This window comes from Marasmius oreades, chromosome 5, assembly GCF_018924745.1.
Source record: "Marasmius oreades isolate 03SP1 chromosome 5, whole genome shotgun sequence".
Lineage (NCBI taxonomy): Eukaryota > Fungi > Basidiomycota > Agaricomycetes > Agaricales > Marasmiaceae > Marasmius > Marasmius oreades.
In genome coordinates, this window is record NC_057327.1 from 2,576,995 (window position 1) to 2,593,319 (window position 16,325).

At 47.0% G+C, this 16,325-nt stretch overlaps 11 protein-coding genes across 13 annotated transcripts; 5 read left to right on the forward strand and 6 right to left on the reverse strand.

Moving 5' to 3' along the window:
• Positions 1 to 44: 44 nt before the first annotated feature.
• On the reverse strand, positions 45 to 1,455 carry E1B28_008970 (uncharacterized protein). Its single transcript, XM_043153812.1, has 4 exons — positions 1,332 to 1,455; positions 1,067 to 1,264; positions 772 to 1,014; positions 45 to 722 (listed from the first exon to the last, which is right to left on the reverse strand). Exons 1-4 carry the CDS (start codon positions 1,398 to 1,400, stop codon positions 603 to 605), a joined length of 630 nt encoding a protein of 209 aa, XP_043009097.1. The 5' UTR covers positions 1,401 to 1,455; the 3' UTR covers positions 45 to 602.
• Positions 1,456 to 1,550: 95 nt separating this feature from the next.
• On the forward strand, positions 1,551 to 2,756 carry E1B28_008971 (uncharacterized protein; the record flags this gene model as incomplete). Its single annotated transcript, XM_043153813.1, has 4 exons — positions 1,551 to 1,572; positions 1,632 to 2,053; positions 2,108 to 2,381; positions 2,440 to 2,756. The coding sequence occupies 4 exons, from the start codon at positions 1,551 to 1,553 to the stop codon at positions 2,754 to 2,756; spliced, it is 1,035 nt and encodes a 344-aa protein (XP_043009098.1).
• Positions 2,757 to 3,145: 389 nt separating this feature from the next.
• Positions 3,146 to 3,545, reverse strand: E1B28_008972 (uncharacterized protein; the record flags this gene model as incomplete). The annotated part of the gene is made up of 2 exons (XM_043153814.1): positions 3,146 to 3,230; positions 3,289 to 3,545. 2 exons carry the CDS (start codon positions 3,543 to 3,545, stop codon positions 3,146 to 3,148), a joined length of 342 nt encoding a protein of 113 aa, XP_043009099.1.
• A 1,021-nt stretch (positions 3,546 to 4,566) lies between these two features.
• On the forward strand, positions 4,567 to 5,776 carry E1B28_008973 (uncharacterized protein). Of its 2 annotated transcripts, XM_043153815.1 has the most exons (6): positions 4,567 to 4,640; positions 4,692 to 4,729; positions 4,784 to 4,962; positions 5,016 to 5,112; positions 5,171 to 5,603; positions 5,657 to 5,776. In XM_043153815.1, exons 1-6 carry the CDS (start codon positions 4,605 to 4,607, stop codon positions 5,732 to 5,734), a joined length of 861 nt encoding a protein of 286 aa, XP_043009100.1. In that variant the 5' UTR covers positions 4,567 to 4,604; the 3' UTR covers positions 5,735 to 5,776. The 2 variants fall into 2 exon arrangements, with proteins under 2 accessions (XP_043009100.1, XP_043009101.1); XM_043153816.1 differs by having other exon boundaries at positions 4,692 to 4,962.
• Positions 5,777 to 5,845: 69 nt separating this feature from the next.
• Positions 5,846 to 7,093, reverse strand: E1B28_008974 (uncharacterized protein; the record flags this gene model as incomplete). Its single annotated transcript, XM_043153817.1, has 3 exons — positions 5,846 to 6,257; positions 6,316 to 6,866; positions 6,920 to 7,093. The coding sequence occupies 3 exons, from the start codon at positions 7,091 to 7,093 to the stop codon at positions 5,846 to 5,848; spliced, it is 1,137 nt and encodes a 378-aa protein (XP_043009102.1).
• A 101-nt stretch (positions 7,094 to 7,194) lies between these two features.
• Positions 7,195 to 7,468, reverse strand: E1B28_008975 (uncharacterized protein; the record flags this gene model as incomplete). The annotated part of the gene is made up of 3 exons (XM_043153818.1): positions 7,195 to 7,215; positions 7,270 to 7,300; positions 7,353 to 7,468. The coding sequence occupies 3 exons, from the start codon at positions 7,466 to 7,468 to the stop codon at positions 7,195 to 7,197; spliced, it is 168 nt and encodes a 55-aa protein (XP_043009103.1).
• A 167-nt stretch (positions 7,469 to 7,635) lies between these two features.
• Positions 7,636 to 9,489, forward strand: E1B28_008976 (uncharacterized protein; the record flags this gene model as incomplete). Its single annotated transcript, XM_043153819.1, has 7 exons — positions 7,636 to 7,689; positions 7,767 to 7,805; positions 7,866 to 8,110; positions 8,156 to 8,208; positions 8,261 to 8,431; positions 8,498 to 8,830; positions 8,900 to 9,489. 7 exons carry the CDS (start codon positions 7,636 to 7,638, stop codon positions 9,487 to 9,489), a joined length of 1,485 nt encoding a protein of 494 aa, XP_043009104.1.
• Positions 9,490 to 9,757: 268 nt separating this feature from the next.
• On the forward strand, positions 9,758 to 11,065 carry E1B28_008977 (uncharacterized protein; the record flags this gene model as incomplete). Its single annotated transcript, XM_043153820.1, has 4 exons — positions 9,758 to 9,899; positions 9,962 to 10,093; positions 10,151 to 10,555; positions 10,617 to 11,065. 4 exons carry the CDS (start codon positions 9,758 to 9,760, stop codon positions 11,063 to 11,065), a joined length of 1,128 nt encoding a protein of 375 aa, XP_043009105.1.
• On the reverse strand, positions 11,013 to 12,275 carry E1B28_008978 (uncharacterized protein). Its single transcript, XM_043153821.1, has 3 exons — positions 11,436 to 12,275; positions 11,356 to 11,374; positions 11,013 to 11,299 (listed from the first exon to the last, which is right to left on the reverse strand). The coding sequence occupies exons 1-3, from the start codon at positions 12,227 to 12,229 to the stop codon at positions 11,267 to 11,269; spliced, it is 846 nt and encodes a 281-aa protein (XP_043009106.1). The 5' UTR covers positions 12,230 to 12,275; the 3' UTR covers positions 11,013 to 11,266.
• A 418-nt stretch (positions 12,276 to 12,693) lies between these two features.
• E1B28_008979 (uncharacterized protein) lies at positions 12,694 to 13,883 on the forward strand (the record flags this gene model as incomplete). Of its 2 annotated transcripts, none has more annotated exons than XM_043153823.1 (5): positions 12,694 to 12,891; positions 12,938 to 13,101; positions 13,154 to 13,420; positions 13,476 to 13,552; positions 13,610 to 13,883. In XM_043153823.1, exons 1-5 carry the CDS (start codon positions 12,873 to 12,875, stop codon positions 13,881 to 13,883), a joined length of 801 nt encoding a protein of 266 aa, XP_043009108.1. In that variant the 5' UTR covers positions 12,694 to 12,872. The 2 variants fall into 2 exon arrangements, with proteins under 2 accessions (XP_043009108.1, XP_043009107.1); XM_043153822.1 differs by having other exon boundaries at positions 12,694 to 12,887.
• A 59-nt stretch (positions 13,884 to 13,942) lies between these two features.
• Positions 13,943 to 16,325, reverse strand: E1B28_008980 (uncharacterized protein; the record flags this gene model as incomplete). The annotated part of the gene is made up of 11 exons (XM_043153824.1): positions 16,168 to 16,325; positions 16,009 to 16,111; positions 15,860 to 15,954; positions 15,715 to 15,799; positions 15,496 to 15,664; positions 15,346 to 15,447; positions 15,196 to 15,297; positions 14,874 to 15,147; positions 14,756 to 14,827; positions 14,404 to 14,698; positions 13,943 to 14,353 (listed from the first exon to the last, which is right to left on the reverse strand). The coding sequence occupies exons 1-11, from the start codon at positions 16,308 to 16,310 to the stop codon at positions 13,943 to 13,945; spliced, it is 1,851 nt and encodes a 616-aa protein (XP_043009109.1). The 5' UTR covers positions 16,311 to 16,325.

The following is a 16,325-nucleotide window of genomic DNA, read 5'->3' on the forward strand; positions in this document are numbered from 1 at the left end:
TTTGGGGATGGGCGTAACCATGTCTGAACATTATTTCAATTCACTGGAAACATGGGAACGAAAAAAACGGGGAATATCTATAGAGCAACTCACGTTCTCGTCTCGCCACTTCTTTCTGGCCGAGGTAGACTCGAGAGTGGTGTTGTAATGGTTGGAATTGAGAAGGTTCACCCCACCCGTAACTTGAAATTGGCATTGAGAGGATTCCTCGAGACATCGCGACCGCAGCTGAATCCGTCTTCGTGGCAACTGCGGATAGCGAATCAGGACTTTTATACCGTTTTCCGCATCCAGTGGTCACTAAAAGCCTGCTTGATTCACCGTCCATCGCCAATCTTGATACTTTATTTGACATCAGGGCGACGGCTCCGCTGAATCCACGATCCTGGTCGAGTTCTCCTTGAAGCGCTTTCGAGAATGCGAGTAGATTTGCCCATATCGAATTGTCGAAAGTCAGACATTCTGATCCACTCGAAGTAGTTGGTGTACACAACGAATTTCGTTACGCTTGGTTGGAATTAGGTGGAATTGACCAAATCCAGCTGTCTGCTTGAGCAGGTAGTGATGCTGCACATAGTAAACACAGTAAGCTGACGTGGCCTCTAATCGTCTCCAACCGGGACTTCCTCCTCCAGCTGTTTGATCAAAGTCACCCTTATTTCTGTCGTCTCGTCTCCTCTCAACACGTCTGACACGAACTCTGCTTTGACTTGCATTTGAACCTAACGAGGAACGTCGGTCAAGATAATACGGATAAGATATCGGGCATACCATTTCCAGTGACCCCCTGAGTACCCCACACAATACATTACTGAACCATAGTCCGCCGTCGAGCGCCTCATCAGGTAACTCAACGAATTCCGCTAACGGATTCTCGTCGAACGTCAAGGTAAATGCCGATCCTGTGTTTGAATTTTGAGTTTGCGATCCAGGTGCACTAGTAGCTCCTGTACTGGTAGGCCTTGCAGCGTGTGTAACCGTCGGGGCGATGTTCAAAAATGATTTGAATCCAATCTAAATGTGCGTTTCCTCGTTGAGGTACATAGTAATCATGATCCTGGCGTACCTTGGCTACCACTTCCCCTACTTCTCTGAAATCCGCACATTTCCCTACCCCACTTTTTGCAAGAAAATCTTCGATCAATCGTGTACCAATATTGTACCCCATTTTCTCCAGTTGTTTATTCACCTCCGAATAATCTTCATAGTCTTGGATGAGTTGAATGACAAGGGCACCATAGGTCAGAGCAAAGAGTTCGGCATTCTGAGAATGAAATAAGGTGCCATGAAACGGGATTCAGAGTCTCCCCGAGTGGAAAAGTGTCACTGACGACTTTCTCTGTTCTGCCTTTCCACAAGTCCTCTCCCCGAGCGATGTATTGCTTGCTTGTGGTAGCCATTCGTATTGGACAAGTGAATCAGTGACCGAGAGCGATGGTGGAGTTGGTTCAACCTCACACGCGTCCGATGCCGACGCGTGCACATCTCTATTTCCTACCACCATCCTGTGCGAAATTCAAAAAGGGGCAAGTGAACTATTGAATTCCACCATGTCACGTTTTGATCTCGAAGGCGAGCTGATCTGTTCTTGTTTATCTGCCTGCTTTCGTGACTGGTACTATTCAATCTAGAGCTCGACAAACCAAGGGTGTACTTCCACGACATCGACCTAGAATTCTGCAACGATTTTCTCGATTTCATTGCCAATATTCGAAGGATGGTCATCAACAAGAAGGCCGTGTTACTAAATGTATTGCGTCTCCTTTTGGCCGACTGGGCTGTCGAACACCCGGGTATCAGCTCTCAGGCAGACCCTATCTGGTTGACCCTTGAGAATGATTTGAACAAGTATCTTCTCACCACAAGGTTCCCAACACTTAATTTTGCTCCTGTAGAAGACAGAGATGCCTGGGGATGGCAGCCTATGCGGGTAGAGCAGCTCAAGCAAGAGGAAGAGGGTAGCCCAGATCCCCATCATGTTTTCATCCGGCTTGATTTGGCAGTGGGCTTGAATAATCTAATAATAGAGGTGCAGACCAACCCCCTAGTCAAGGTGTGCTTGTTGACTCTTACCTGATTGCATTCAATCCATTGATTTGTGATCAAGACCCACCTTACTGATGCCAAAATGATGATGGTAGCAACAATTGTGCATGAGCTTGGACACAACTTAGTGACCAACCTACTTCCATGTGTCCACTGGACACCTAAACGCTTCAGACAAAACAACATGCAACCACACAATGGGGAATCTGGTGTTTATCTGGAGGAAATTTTCTTTGGGGGGGTTATGGCTGGCATTTTTTACAAAGAGGCAGGATTGGATCTCTCAAAGATAAGGAGATTGCAGGTGTATAACATGGAGGTATGGTATTGCCTTGGTGAGTGTCTTCAGTTTGGTATCTGGGATTAATGTTGTTTAACATGACTTGCTCCCAGATGGTGAAAACAGGAACATTTTGGAACAGTTTCTTGAGAACATTGATTTCAGGACAATACCAGTCAATGCAGAAGCCCCTTTGTTCAAAGGGTTTGGGACATCAACTGAGCCTCCAACTTGCCCTCCTGCACCACCACTTCACAACATTGAAACATGGAAACATGGATGTCAACATGTGGATATGTCTGCACCACACAGTGTTGCTTCCTCCATCAGAGTTGATGCTGAAAACTTAATTGGTCTGGGGATTAATGGTATCCAAGGATTGGAAGAGGGGGAAAGTAGATCTTATATCACAAATTGCTTCCAAGACTGAGCTGGAAGCCACAACAAAGGCAGTATTGGAGGTATTCATCATAGGATACACTCAGAATCAATGTCCATATTGTATTGAACTAGGAACCATGGCTGACACAAACATACAGTAATTTTATCTCTTTTATTGTGGTTTCCTTTGTGACACTGATTCTTCAACACTCCCCTTGCTCACAGATTCGACGTAGTCTTCGGGATTGTCAGGATCCATATGTGATACTTGTTGGTTTCTTTGCCTTTGACCCATGGCATTGTCACTGTGACCCATGCCACCTATTCGAATAATGAGATCTGTGGACTCCCATTCAAATGTCCTGTCTCGTTGCGTTAGCAGAGAACCAAAGAGAGAGTGGTAGAAATAGAATCCGGTACCTTCACTTGCAGCAAGGATCACATATGGTAGTCGTACATTCTATATATAGCCCTCTCCTGTCCTTTTTTACATTCAAGAGAAATCAAAGGTCTGGCGGTGTATCTGAAAATTCCGACAAAAAGGTTAATCAATGAAGAAACAAAAGAAGAACAATGTGCACATCTGTTTCAGAGTTTGCCATTCAGTGTACAGAATAGCAGCAACATCGTTCTCAATCTCGTATGTTTCTGGATCGAAAGTCAACATGTCATGTTCGCAGAGGAAAACTGTATTGTCCAGAGATTCAGGTCGCTCATATTCCGTAGGTCTGGTTAGCCATAGTCGCCATCTATGTAGGAAGGACGATGGAATGATTGCCAGCGTCTTGTTTTCGTGGAACAAATTATTAGTCTCGGTTATCCCCGCGTAATCGAACATGCGTTTAAGCTTTGCCTATATATGCGATCAGTGTGACTCAAGGACAACAAAAAGTATCGGGTGCACCTTTTCTTCCTCCGCGCGCTTACGATGCTCAAGGCCAACTCAAGGCTGCTAGCTTTGCGCTCATAAATGAAAGCATCACATACGGGGCAGGGCTCTGCAGAAGATTTCATCGAACCGCTCCATTGACGTAGTAAGGAGATCGCTTTGCCCTCGTCAACAGAAACCGGCTTCCATGATTGCGGAAAGCCTAATTGTAAAACATCAAGATGAAAGCCTGAGGGAAAGGGTTCAGCACTTGTATTACTGACCTGCATGGAAATACGACGTTTACCTTGCGTCTACCGATAGGATTGAGGGATAAATTCCCACAGGTCCGTCTAGTGGTGTATCTTCTTCAGTGGGAGCGTGTATCTTGGGCTCCAGAAGCGCACAGTCTAATAGATGGCGTAAATGACAAAATCATATCAGAATGCTGGGTTTACCTCTGATCCATGCCTTGGATATCCAGTAGCCGGGGCCGTCTGGTCCACGTTTGGTCCACGTTCAAGTGCGTCCCCGAGTTCCCGTTTCCATTTACTCTCCTTAGACGTTCTATTTGTAGGTCAACACCTGCTGGAACTTGGTTGACGTTCGAAACGCTGATCAGGAAAGACTGAACAACTCCGCGCTTCAAATGCCACGAGTGAGCAGCCCGCCTTAATTTTTAGGCAAATATCCTTCCTGCTTGATGACTTCCGAGAGATGAGATGGGCGAGTTGGATTGACTTCTCGTGCTTCAAATGCATTCAAGAGAGCAATGTGACTTGCCTGCCAGGACCCAAGGTCAGGCTGGAATGAACAACATGTTTGGGATGAAGATCGGAGTTTGAGGCCATTCAGATAGCAACGTAGTGTAGATATGTAAGATAGAGCTTCCAGAGCAACGGACGAAGACTTGCGAGAGTGGGACGCGTCGATGAGCTAGAAACCTAAGGTCTTGATTGTACATAGATTGTACATAACACGTGCACCTCGCGAATCTTTTTGCTTTAATACCTTGACGGTAAAAAAAAAATGTCCAGACCAGAACTCCAGGCACCTCCAGAAATAGTGAGTATAGCTACTTGCTCCGTAGTTCGGGGTTGATATGACAAACCGCAGTATTATGGTGATACCGAGGCCAAAAAATACACGAAAAAGTATACCCTCTTCGTCAACCACGCATTTTTCTCTCCGCTAAAGACTTAGTGAAGCACCCGGAACCAGCAAATACAAGCGGATATGACATACCGTGCTATCGAACTGTTAAATCTGCCACCAGATGAGCCAGCTTTTTTATTAGACATTGGGTGTGGGTCTGGATTGTCTGGAGAAATATTAGATGAGGAGGGATACGTATGGGCGGGAGTAGACATCGCACCTAGTATGCTGGGTGAGTTTTTCCTCCGAGCGTTTATTCTGAAAGCTTACTTCTAAGCCTTTTAGAGATTGCTTTAGAACGAGAAATTGAGGGTGACTTGTTTCTTCAAGATATAGGTCAGGGATTTGGGTTTAGACCTGGAACTTTTGACGGGGCTATAAGGTGAGCTCCTTTTTTCTTTCCTTATGTTTCCCCTCATTGATATCATTATGACGTTCAGTATCTCCGTGCTTCAATGGCTCTTAAACGCAGAAACCTCCCACCCAACATCCTCTCCCCCTCACCGCCTCACCCGTTTTTTCACAACCCTACACGCGGCCCTCCGAAACCCTTCACGAGCCGTGTTTCAGTTTTATCCGTCTTCAGATGACCAAGTCCAACTCATAACGTCGATAGCGCAAAAGGCTGGGTTCGGCGGAGGTGTGGTCATCGATTATCCGAATTCGAATAAAGCAAAGAAAGTGTTCCTGTGTTTATTTGTCGGAGGCGGGGGTGGGGCTCAGCAGGTGCCGAAGGGGTTGGATGGAAAGGCCGTCGAAGATGGGATGGTGAGATTTGAAAAGAGAAGAGGGAAGGAATCAAACCGTGATCGAGGCAAGAAGAGAAAATCGGCCAAAGTGCAAGACCGTGACTGGATATTGAAAAAGAAGGAGGTAAGAATTGTAAACGATTTCTATACTCATTCCGAAATCATCCTATTCTACAGCTATATCGCAAACGAGGGAAAGAGGACGTACCGAGAGACTCAAAGTATACTGGACGTAAGCGGAAACCGGCTTTCTGAGTTGATTACGTCCTTTTGTATTGCTGAGATCTACACCAATGCATATTTGATCATAAACATGAGCAGTGTATATTGCAGCGTATCTGCTGAAGCATTATTGTGAGATTTACTCTACTTTTGCACTTCAAAGTGCTCCTGGCACCCCTCAATAGCCCCCCGTGAACTACCGCCGTTCCTTATAAAAAGCCCTTGCAAGGCAGCCATGCTTATGGTGCGTCCCTTCTCGCCGCCCTTCTTGATAATGAATCGCAATTCCTGACCTTGTTCCTCCAACTCTCTTTGCCTTCCTTCCTCTTTAACGTCCAGATCTATGTCAGTGCCATAGAACCGTTCAAACAACGTAGATGCTTGGTCCGGAGTCGCGTCGCCAATATATTCCAGAATATCCACTCTGCCGGGCCGAACCAAGGCGGGGTCCAGTCGTTCAAAGTGATTCGTGGTAAGGAATATTACACGTTCCTCCCCTGAAGCAACGCCATCGAGAGCGTTCAGGAAGCCAGAAAAGGTGACAGATGATTGATAGCTGCAAAGGAAACCCTATTAGACAGAAGAACGGAACGACAGGACATAAAAAACCAAACCCGTCTTCGGAGGTTTGTACACGTTTATTGAAAGCGGCATCTACATCCTCGATCAAGACAAATGAACGCTCGGGAACGTTGGATAAAAGGTGATTGAGCTTATCGTCTCCTAAACCCCGCTCGGAAAGGTTGAGCAAACAGATATCGTAGTTGAGTGAGCCTGCAAGCGCTTGTATGAAAGAAGATTTTCCGGACCCGGGAGGACCATGGAGGAGATATCCTCGACGATAAGGTATACCTCTATCAGCATACCATTTCCGTCGATTCAAAAAGGTCTTTACATCGCCCTCAATCTTCTCCCTGATACCGACATCCAGGACCACGCTTGACAAGGGTCGCTTTCTTCGCGGTTGCCCAAACGGCCGCCAGTCGGTTCCCCAGGCGGTATGGATGACTAGTTTTCCTTCTTGTCCCCGCAAAGCTAGGTCTCTGGCTTCAGTAAGGAGTTTCGGAAATATGGCACGGTCTTTGGAAAGCGTTGTAAGAGTGACAGTTTCCCAGGGTGTGCCAGACATTACTTCAATGGATTGGGTTTCCCGTTCTCTGACAACCTAGACACAATAGTGAGCGCTTTCATTGGTTGTAGGAAAGTAGCAAGACGAACCTGCATCCAAATTCCTCGGTATTTCAGCCAGTGCGTTCCGGTCCCTGCCACGAGGTTGAACAAGGCTGATGAACTCCCGTTCTTCCGTTCATGTACGGTGGTCTCGACGCTAAGACGATGACTTCTCGACATGAAGATCGAATGCCGTTCGTTGAGTTTGTTTTGATGAGCCATCCATTCCAAGAACCAAGGGTAAGCTTTGTCTTTGTTATTCAACTCGACGGAGACTAGAACACGTCGACGAAGTGCGATATTGCCAAATACAGCCAGTTGTTTTACTCCTCCGAGGAGCAGACCTACGCCCTTGAGTCCATTATAAACAGAAGAAGTGGGGGATGAGTGAGGCTCACCATGAGACCGAAACCTGCCTGAAAGTAAGGACTTTGACCTTCGTTAGCTTCGAAACGTGACTTATAACAAGGAAAAGGCAGACTTGTCGCCCAAGAAGGATTCAAGCCACGGTTTAGAGGAATTGCCGGTATGTGACTGTGCATTGTCGAGGGCCGCTTGTAACCTTCCTGGAGCGCCTCCAGGCGATCCTAGGTTCATAAGGCGAGGTGAAGAAAATCTGTGACACCGGTGTGACGCAGAAATAGACATTTTGTTACGTCAAGTCCCATGCTCCGTGTTCCGCGTGGCGAGGGCCTCCTTTTTTCCAAGTCGCGTTCCTCGCCACTCAGCTGTTTCCCCAGTAAAATCCCTCTTTCAACGCGTTTATGCCAACAGGAACAGCAGTATCTGAGGCTTATGCTACCCTTGGGTTGGAGCAGGTGCGATTAGACTCTTTTTCCTTTCTCAGTACATCGCGTTTCTTTGATATTGAAACACATTCTATTCATTCTTCTAGGGGTCGTCGTTGGAAGTCGTGAAGGCAGCCTATAAACAGGTATTTATCTCTGTACTTATGTCGATGAGTATCCTAATAAGCTCACAAATATGATCACAGGTTGCATTAAGAACTCATCCTGACAAAAATCCCAACAACCCCGATGCCACCAGACAGTTCCAACATGTCGGAGAAGCATACAACGTACTTTCAAAGCACCTTGATACTTCCCACAGAAACCGTCCTCGATACTACCCCCAATGTGGCCACTATCACGATTATGATTCTGACTTTGACGACGACGACTACTCTGAAGACGACTACGATTCGGATTTCGAGGCAGAGCTTGCAGAGGCATACTATAGGTGTGTACTGTTTCTTCGCGTCCTTTATCACTCATAATTTTGTAGGTCTCTGTTTGAAGCTATATTCAGCCGCTTTGAAAATTCGTACAGTCGTTCCCGTGAGTCTCAAGCCCGATGGTTAAGATTTCCCTAATTTTTGATAATCCACAGGTTTTAGATACGAGCACCCCAGACCTCAACGCGAACGCGTGCCTCCAGAGTCACAGGCCGAATTTAATGAACGAATTCGTCGTAATCGGGAGGAACAGATCAAAGCAGAGGAACAACGAAAACTTCAGGCTCAGATACGTAAGGAACTTGCGGAAGAGGATCGTCGGAAAGGTAAATCTTCACCAAGCTCTGGATGTCCTGTTTTGGAGTAACGCCACACTGCCACTGCTTTCTCAGAACTCGCTGAGAGAGAGAAACGTCAAAAGGCTAGAGCTCAGAAAAAGAAAGCCGATGCTCAAGCCGGTCGCCAAAGAGCGGCCGCTTCTGTACGTGCTCAGCGGGAAAGGACACAGTCGCTTCGTTCCTCGGTGTTCAATGCTGCCCGTTCAGGGGATGCGCAAAAGGTGAGACAAGGAATCTGGGAGTCGAACGTTGACGCCGTTGGAGGAGAAATAAAAGCCGGGTATGAAGAATTCGTGAAGGTACCTCCAAACGACCCTAAGGAGACGTTATTGCATATCGTGGTTAAGGGAGGCGATTTAGAACTTGTAGCATGGTTAGATTCGCACAGTAAGCTCGGGTTCTTTGTAACGTGTAAGCGATTCTTTGGACTTGCTGAATCCTTTTGCTTCCAAATAGACGCAGACCCGGAAGAACGTGATTCGGAAGATCTTACGGCGTTTCTCGTCGCAGTCCGCCTGGGCAATTTACCCATTATCAACTATTTCCTCGAAAATCATCCTTTTGACGACGAGGACAACAAAAAGGTGTATAAAAGCTCTTCATCCTCCCTTTCGGTATTGCAACTAGCTGTGGAATCCGGTATTCTTCAGGTAGTAAAGCTAGTGCTTGAGAAAGGCCTGGCTACTAGCCAGGAGGTCAATGATGTTTGGGCTTGGATAACCTCCGAGGGTGCTGGGAAGGTCGCTGATGAAATCATGAGAGCCGTAATGCAACATGGAGGATTCACGCCTCCAACTACACCTCTTGCAGCACACAACGGTAATGGCAGCTCCAATTCAAATGGAAGAGGGAAGGGGCGTGGTCACAACCGGCGACGGCACGAGAACAGGAAGAGCCACTCTCCTGGCTTGGAGCAAAAAAGCGACTCCCCATCGCGACCAGTATTCCAGACATCAGCTTATCCTAATCGTGGTCATGGTCGTGGTCGCAGTGGTCGTGGTCGTGGAGGAAGAGGCCGTGATTATGGGATGGGCCTTCCATCGTGAGCGTGCCTTCCTCGATATATTTTTCATCCTTTTCCCCCTTCAATAACGCCAATCACATCATGGGTAGAAGTGTTTCCAAAGTGTTTCTTTTTATGGCCTACCTCATATTTCCCCGTATTTTTCTTGCCGCTGACACCATCTGCACGCCGCTACCTGGCATTGTTATCTTGAACGGCCGCATCATCTTATACCTTGCGGATCCCTGCCATAATGTACCATACAACGTAAAATTCTTGTACAGCTATAACCCTGTGTTCCATACGCACTTATGGTCTTCGAAGAGGAAGCGCTCGCGCAATGTCGTAATTTCCGTCACCAACAACCTCTGACAGTGGCATCGATGATGTCGCAAGGCCCTGCGTTGCTAAACGTACATACACCCTCCTCCTCCTTCACGATTATCCATTGTAGTAAGTAAGCGTTCTAGAGATCTTTTCGTTTATTGTTACCGACTAGTTGGTTGGGCCCCTAGTAACTCAGGATTCTTTGGACAGCCTTTACGACAAGCTGCGCAAGAAAGTCCATTCAATGCACTCTCGCAGCCGAGTCGGTCCTGGTTGGCTGAAATACGAGTTCAATGATACGATATGGAATTTAGATGATGGTATGAAAAGCCTCAGCAATTGTTCAATGGCCACTGATGTGTGAGTATTGCTCATAGATTCAGACTATACTATCTTCGTTTGGCGTCAAAAACAGCAAAATCCTCCTGAAAATGACCCGTTGGGAATGGCAGCCTCGATATCTTCGATCGCTAGTAATATCGCGTGTACCCCAACCCTCCATTTACATGATCCATCTCAACCGTTACCACAAGCTCCTGAGTATACGAATCCATCCTATTACGCCTTCAAACCTCCTCGACACCCAACTGGCCGCTCTACTCCTTCTCAACACTCTGTTTCTACACGTCGAAAGTCAAAGAAAGCAAAAGGAAATGGTAGTATTTACCCAGGTGTTATAGGAGAAGGAGATGCAGTGCCAAAACACAAGCATGAATTCAACAAATTTCACAGCGAAAATGGAGTCAGGACGGTTATGGGCAGTATAGGTCCTGTTCAGAATGGTGGGTGCATTTTCAAACGGGCGTATCCATCCACACCACTGAGCAACAAGGATTTGGTCAGTGCGGATGCTTCTCAGGTCAGGCTATAGGCACGTTTATATCTCCCGCAAGTTTGCATTAGAGCACGGCTTCATACCAGCAGATGCTGCTCCCGGTCATTATGGCTATGGAGGGCTAGTCAACCTGGGCACATGGCCTATCACCCTTACACCCTCAACATCACAACCTAACACGCCGGCCTCTTCAAACCTGAACGGCCCTATAAATAACACCGCTACTCGCAAGAAATCTAAAGACCTCAAAGGTCCCAAACTAACGCCCATGACTGTCTATCTTTCAGAAGAACCTCATTTTGATGTAGTCCTAGGCCGATCTTTCATCGAAAAGCGACAAATACGTACGACGGCGACCGATATGACTGACGTGGTGTGCATGGATACTGGCGAGAAGATCGAGTGCGAACTGGTAATATTGAAAGATGGCAGAGGGGAGATTGTTACGGTAACTTAGTGGTGTTTACTGTAGGTGTGGAATAGTCTGCTTGTTGTATCATTACCATTAGCGATGCGTTCATGTGTGTCACCCTGAACTCGTCCCTTCGCACCGCTGTGTATGTGTACTGGGCAAAGATAACGGAGTGAGTCAATCCTATCTCTAATTACGAGTTCATTGAAGCAGACAATCTTCTTGCCATATGGCTTGAGATTACGTTTACCGCATCTTCAGTCGTTGCGCACGGGTATCCTGTGGAAAAGATGGTCAAAATAACCAGTCGTAACTCAAGGATCTCAAAAACCCACCCTTCTGCGCTTCTTGAGCCTGGACGAGCAAGCAAAAGATTCAACGCTGGTCGTGAACAAGCGAGATCAAAGAAACTCACTTGTGTTTCTTCATCTTTTTTCGTCGTTTCCTCTTCACACTATCCATCACTACGTCCCGATACTCCTTATCCAACCTTTCCTTGAGTTCCGCTCTTTCCGACTCGGAGTGTGATTCCAAACCTAACCTCTGCATCGTAGCTTCCCAATCGACGACTGAGCCCAACCGAGCGATGGTCATGGCGCGAGTCAGCGTACGTGCAGTCTCCGCGTCGGCTTCGTACGAAACTTCCGAGAGTATGTCCTCCGGAACAACCGCAGACTTAGAGAGGAGATTTGCGGTTTCCTGCGGTGGCGGGGCCGATCGAGAGAATATACTTGTGCCAGGAGGTGGCCCAGCGAGGACTGAGGAAGGGTTTGAAAGGAGAAGCAAGGGTCTGTGTAAAGAGAAAAACTGATGTAGTTTGAAATCTTTGTCCCCAATCATAGGGTGAGGGTATGACGGTGTGTTGCCTCGTGGCAAAGTAGTAGAGTGGGTAAAGGTCGACGTCGAGTCCGATTTAGGGACGGCATTTCCGTCGTGCTCGACTGTTTGGTTATTAGCGGATGAGTGATTATGTTGGTGTTCGCCGGAGGAGAAGTTGGACGTGGATATGTCGTCGGCGGTGTCTGGTGAGGCAGTAGCCTGATCTACTGCTGGCTTGTTATTCCTCTTGGACGCGGCGGGTACGACCTTGGGAGGTTTGGCAGGATTGAAATAACGACCGCCGCCTGGCTTTGAAGAGAAAAATGAAGAATATGCTCGGATGTTTCGCGTTGTGTGAAATTTGTGGAAAAAGCGAGTCAGGGAGCTCATGGCAGAAAGCCACTGAGCAATAAGTTGAGAGAACCTTGTAAGTAGGAACAACCGTTTGATGTCGTTATTTGGCTGGACCTTCTCACCCAAACCCTTGCTTACATGTACAAATTTCCCCCTTACCCTTATAAATCCAAATTTCCTCGTTTGGATGGGTTTCTCCAACGCAACCTCTTAGACAGTGCCCATCCTACATCTCATCTACTACGTATGGATGAGGCGATTCGGTTTTTGCGAAGAAAGAGGTTGATTGGTTAATAGAACTCATCCACTTCGGTTTAATAGTGAAATGGGTGTCAGACCCTTCATACAGCCCACTTGTCTTCTGTAATATATTCACTGTAAACAGTTCTTCAAATTGTCTTTGCCTTTCTTAAGTTCTATGACACTGAGGTTTATGAAAATATGTTGACACGCACAAACAACTCAAGTCGCGAACGCGTCCATTCCAACTTATAGACGACCACCATCACACACACGACAACCCCTCCCTTCAAACATATGGGCGATAGTGATATCAAGCTACATATTTGGCCTAGAAGTTGGAATCTACCTTCATGGGATCCCGCGTGTTTGACTGCAGTCATGTTCTTGCAGTTGACCATCCCCGACCGGTTCTCCGTCGTAGAAGACCTGAACCCCGATGCGTCAGTTACCGGTAGGTGAGTATTCTTATTAATGGACTCAAATTTGTGCTCAAAGGTCAAGGTCAACTCCCGTTTTTGCAGCATAACGATGAAATCTTCTCGTCCCTACATTCAATGATAAAATACGTCCTCTCGCTCCCTGGTGTGAAGTCTACATTTTCTCAACCGTCAGGTGCTGAAACGGCATGGATAACTCACGCCGAGTCTGCACTTGGTGATCTGGTGGTGTGTTCTAATCTTGCATGTAAACATTTGGTTATCTCTCAACTCGTGGCAGGCCAATATGCTCTGGGCATTGGAAGCCAATTGGAGCGAGCTAACACACCCTACTTTGGCAAAAACATTCCCTATTCCCCAGCGCTACTATTCTCCACATAGGATACGCGCCACCTACAAAGCTCGATTGGAGGCAGCAGACCTTTGGTCCCTACCTGGTGTAGAACAGGAAGACGCAAAGAAGACAAATTTCCGAAATCTCAAGCCTCGGAAAATCGAAGATCCTGGACCCCAGCATATATTTGCGAAAGTTTTTGAGCGGGAAAAGGTGACATTTCTTCTCAGCACCCTATGTCGATAATATTCATGTCCGCGCTATTCAGGTCTTAGAAAAAGCGCGCACCATTCTCGAACTCTTCAATCGCCTGCTTGGGAATAAGGCGTATTTTGGCGGTGATAGGTATTCATTGAACTAACAACTTCAACTTTTGTTTGATCGCTTACCGTCTCTCCGTAGCCCTACTCTACTCGACATAACTGTTGCCGCGCATTTGCTACTGTTATTAGTCCCACCGTTCCCGGACCCGCTTCTCCAAGGTTTAATCAACACGTCCTTCCCTTCGTTAGTTATTCACGCGGATCGCATGCGCAAAGATGCTTTAAACATGTCAAACCTCCGCAAGAGCATGCGCACGTCCTCTTTCGAAGATGTTTGGCTCCAACGTTTGCGGTTCGGATTTTTTGGCGTCGCTTTGGGGGGTATTGCTGCATATACCATCTACTCCAAATGAGCGACATGCGTATTATTGTTATCGCCCAAGTAATAGATGGCTTCTCAAATGGGTTAGATCTACAGGAGACATACAATACTGGCCTGGAGTACGACAGGGGTATAAACCAAACATAGGAAAGGTAACAACCAGATATTGAGGGCTTGCCAATCCCAAAGTAACTGTTGTAAGTTCTCCATGTTAAATAACCACCCCACACCAAACCCGAAGTATAGAGCATACTTGACGAATCGCAAAGGTAAAGAGGTAGAAGGTGAGGATAACGAAAGAGGCAGTCCCAATATAGCCGCCAACGTCGCTGATAGTGAAAAGTTGAGCACGGCTATAATAGAAATCACGGTTGACGTGAAGCAAAGACTCAGAGCCTTCAATACCGCGGCAAGGGGCGCGATTCGTTCCGCTGGTTTAGGAGCTGATACAAGTATCAACGGCGATACAAAGATGATCAAACATAGTGCGACCATTTTCGGCTAGAAAATAGGTCAGCAAACCCGTGTCGTGCATATTGTTCTACTCTTACCACACTATCCACCAAGCCGCTAGTAATTGCAAGGTAGACAATACCTCCGAGTGCATGTGTAGGCAACATGTATTTCAGAATGACGGCCAATACAGGCCGGGTTCGGTGGGTTTTCGCCGCCTCAACCCAAGCTTTCAGTCCGGCGAACATCATTGCGACACTAATGGCGATCCCACTCGGAAGATAACTTCCAATTTTAAGGAATCTTTCGGGGCCTGTCATGATGTAGAAGAAAAACGAGGCGTGTAACCGCTCTAAGAGATTATTCGTGGTCCGCAATGTGGATTCAACGATGCTGGAATTCGTAAGTAAGTAGATGTCAATAAAAGACAAGGGTTCAAAGGTTACTTACCCGCCTAACGCGTGGAAACCGTGGGGTCCGGCTGCAGGCAAAGCAAAGATTGTGAAGGCATCTATACGAAACCTACGGGAATAAGGAGTTGATTTGGTTTGAGTTCAACATCACTTACTGGTGAAACAGCCCATGAACACCACTCCCGCGGCCACTAGCCTGATACCGAAAATGGCGATAGACGTTTCGAGCCTGATACGCGTACGTTATTAGATCATGATCATCACGCAGAAAACCAGGTATCCATTGAGGTAAAATATCGTTTCGTAATTCAGGATAATCTCTTGGGTCAAGGTGATCATAGATAATGACAGGAACACCTGCTCTGTACTGTGCAATGCGTTGGAACGAATTGAGGAGATCTTGGTTAGGTAAGCGGCCATTCAAGCCCTCTGAGGATGATATTGAGTGCAGGCAGTGGATTGGGTTTCGTCACGCACCATGGAACATGCCCAGATGAGAAAAGGAGTGTCCTGGATAGTCAATGCAGAGAGCGGTCCATATTACCCCAGACGACAACATGAGCGGTTCAGTGATGAGATCTATGGCCAAATTAATGACCAGAGTTTTCTAGGGACATGGATACAAACTCGTTTGAGTGGAGCCATGATATGCGTTCAGCCACGCATGCATCCCGTCTAGATGGCCATCACTAAGCACAAAAATGAGGTCTTTGGCCCATAACGAGTACTCTGAGATTGATTTAGTGTCGTTGAAGTGGCACCACGGGCGAAACGTACGCTTAAGAAATTTCGCCAGTGCGAGAACCATGGCCACGCCTCGCAAGTTTAATTGTCCAGATCCTTCATCAACTCGACTTATCCAGGACGCACTAACGACCATCGCTTCCACTCCCGACGCTCTAGGAGACGAGAACATAGCGTAGACATTCTTGCCTTGGGCGTTCTTCTAAATTAAATGTCAGAGATGTCCGTTTCTGCCTCGTCGTTGACAATTACCTTCGACAGAGTCGTGAACTTATATTTCTGAGAAGCAGCCGGAAGTCCCATCTTTCGGAACTCATCAAGCAGGAAGGACACTCGCCTAGAGTGCTATTATATAAGTAAGGAGGAAGGCGGGACGGTCGGAATTGCTGGATCTCACTGCTCACTCGTGGCATTTGAATCGCGGAGTTGTTCCAGTCTTTCCAGATATCTATCAGCATTTCGAACGTCATCCCAGTTCCAGTAGGTGTTGACCTGCAAATTGAACGTCTACGGCGAGTAAATGGAAACGGAAAATCGGTGACGCACTTGACCTGGTTGGAGGGCATTTTCGTCGATGTATGTTCCACGGCCTAGTTGAGATGACGGTATAGCGAGGAGCCAAAGATATCCAATCAGAAATAGGGATACACTGAACCAACGTAGTCAGGTTTCTAGAATACTAGTCACTAGCAAGTCGTTACGCACGTCAAAAGGCTGGCTCTCCGGCCAATCGCTGCCATTATAGCTCGCCTTCTCTTTATTCGAATGAGATTGACGTCTCCAGCCGGACGAAATATACGTAAAGGAAACTGTATAATGCGCAAAGGAAGTTGCGCCAAACGGTTCATGGCGGAGGAATTGAG

Coding starts and splice junctions, on each gene's coding strand:
- E1B28_008970 (XM_043153812.1), bottom strand. CDS start 1,400: ATGGCTACCACAAGCAAGCAATACATCGCTCGGGGAGAGGACTTGTGG. Junction 1,015..1,066: donor TAGGGGAAGTGGTAGCCAAG/GTACGCCAGGAT, acceptor ACGCACATTTAG/ATTGGATTCAAATCATTTTT. Junction 723..771: donor TCAGGGGGTCACTGGAAATG/GTATGCCCGATA, acceptor GTTCCTCGTTAG/GTTCAAATGCAAGTCAAAGC.
- E1B28_008973 (XM_043153815.1), top strand. CDS start 4,605: ATGTCCAGACCAGAACTCCAGGCACCTCCAGAAATA. Junction 4,641..4,691: donor TCCAGGCACCTCCAGAAATA/GTGAGTATAGCT, acceptor GACAAACCGCAG/TATTATGGTGATACCGAGGC. Junction 4,963..5,015: donor CATCGCACCTAGTATGCTGG/GTGAGTTTTTCC, acceptor TAAGCCTTTTAG/AGATTGCTTTAGAACGAGAA.
- E1B28_008978 (XM_043153821.1), bottom strand. CDS start 12,229: ATGAGCTCCCTGACTCGCTTTTTCCACAAATTTCACACAACGCGAAAC.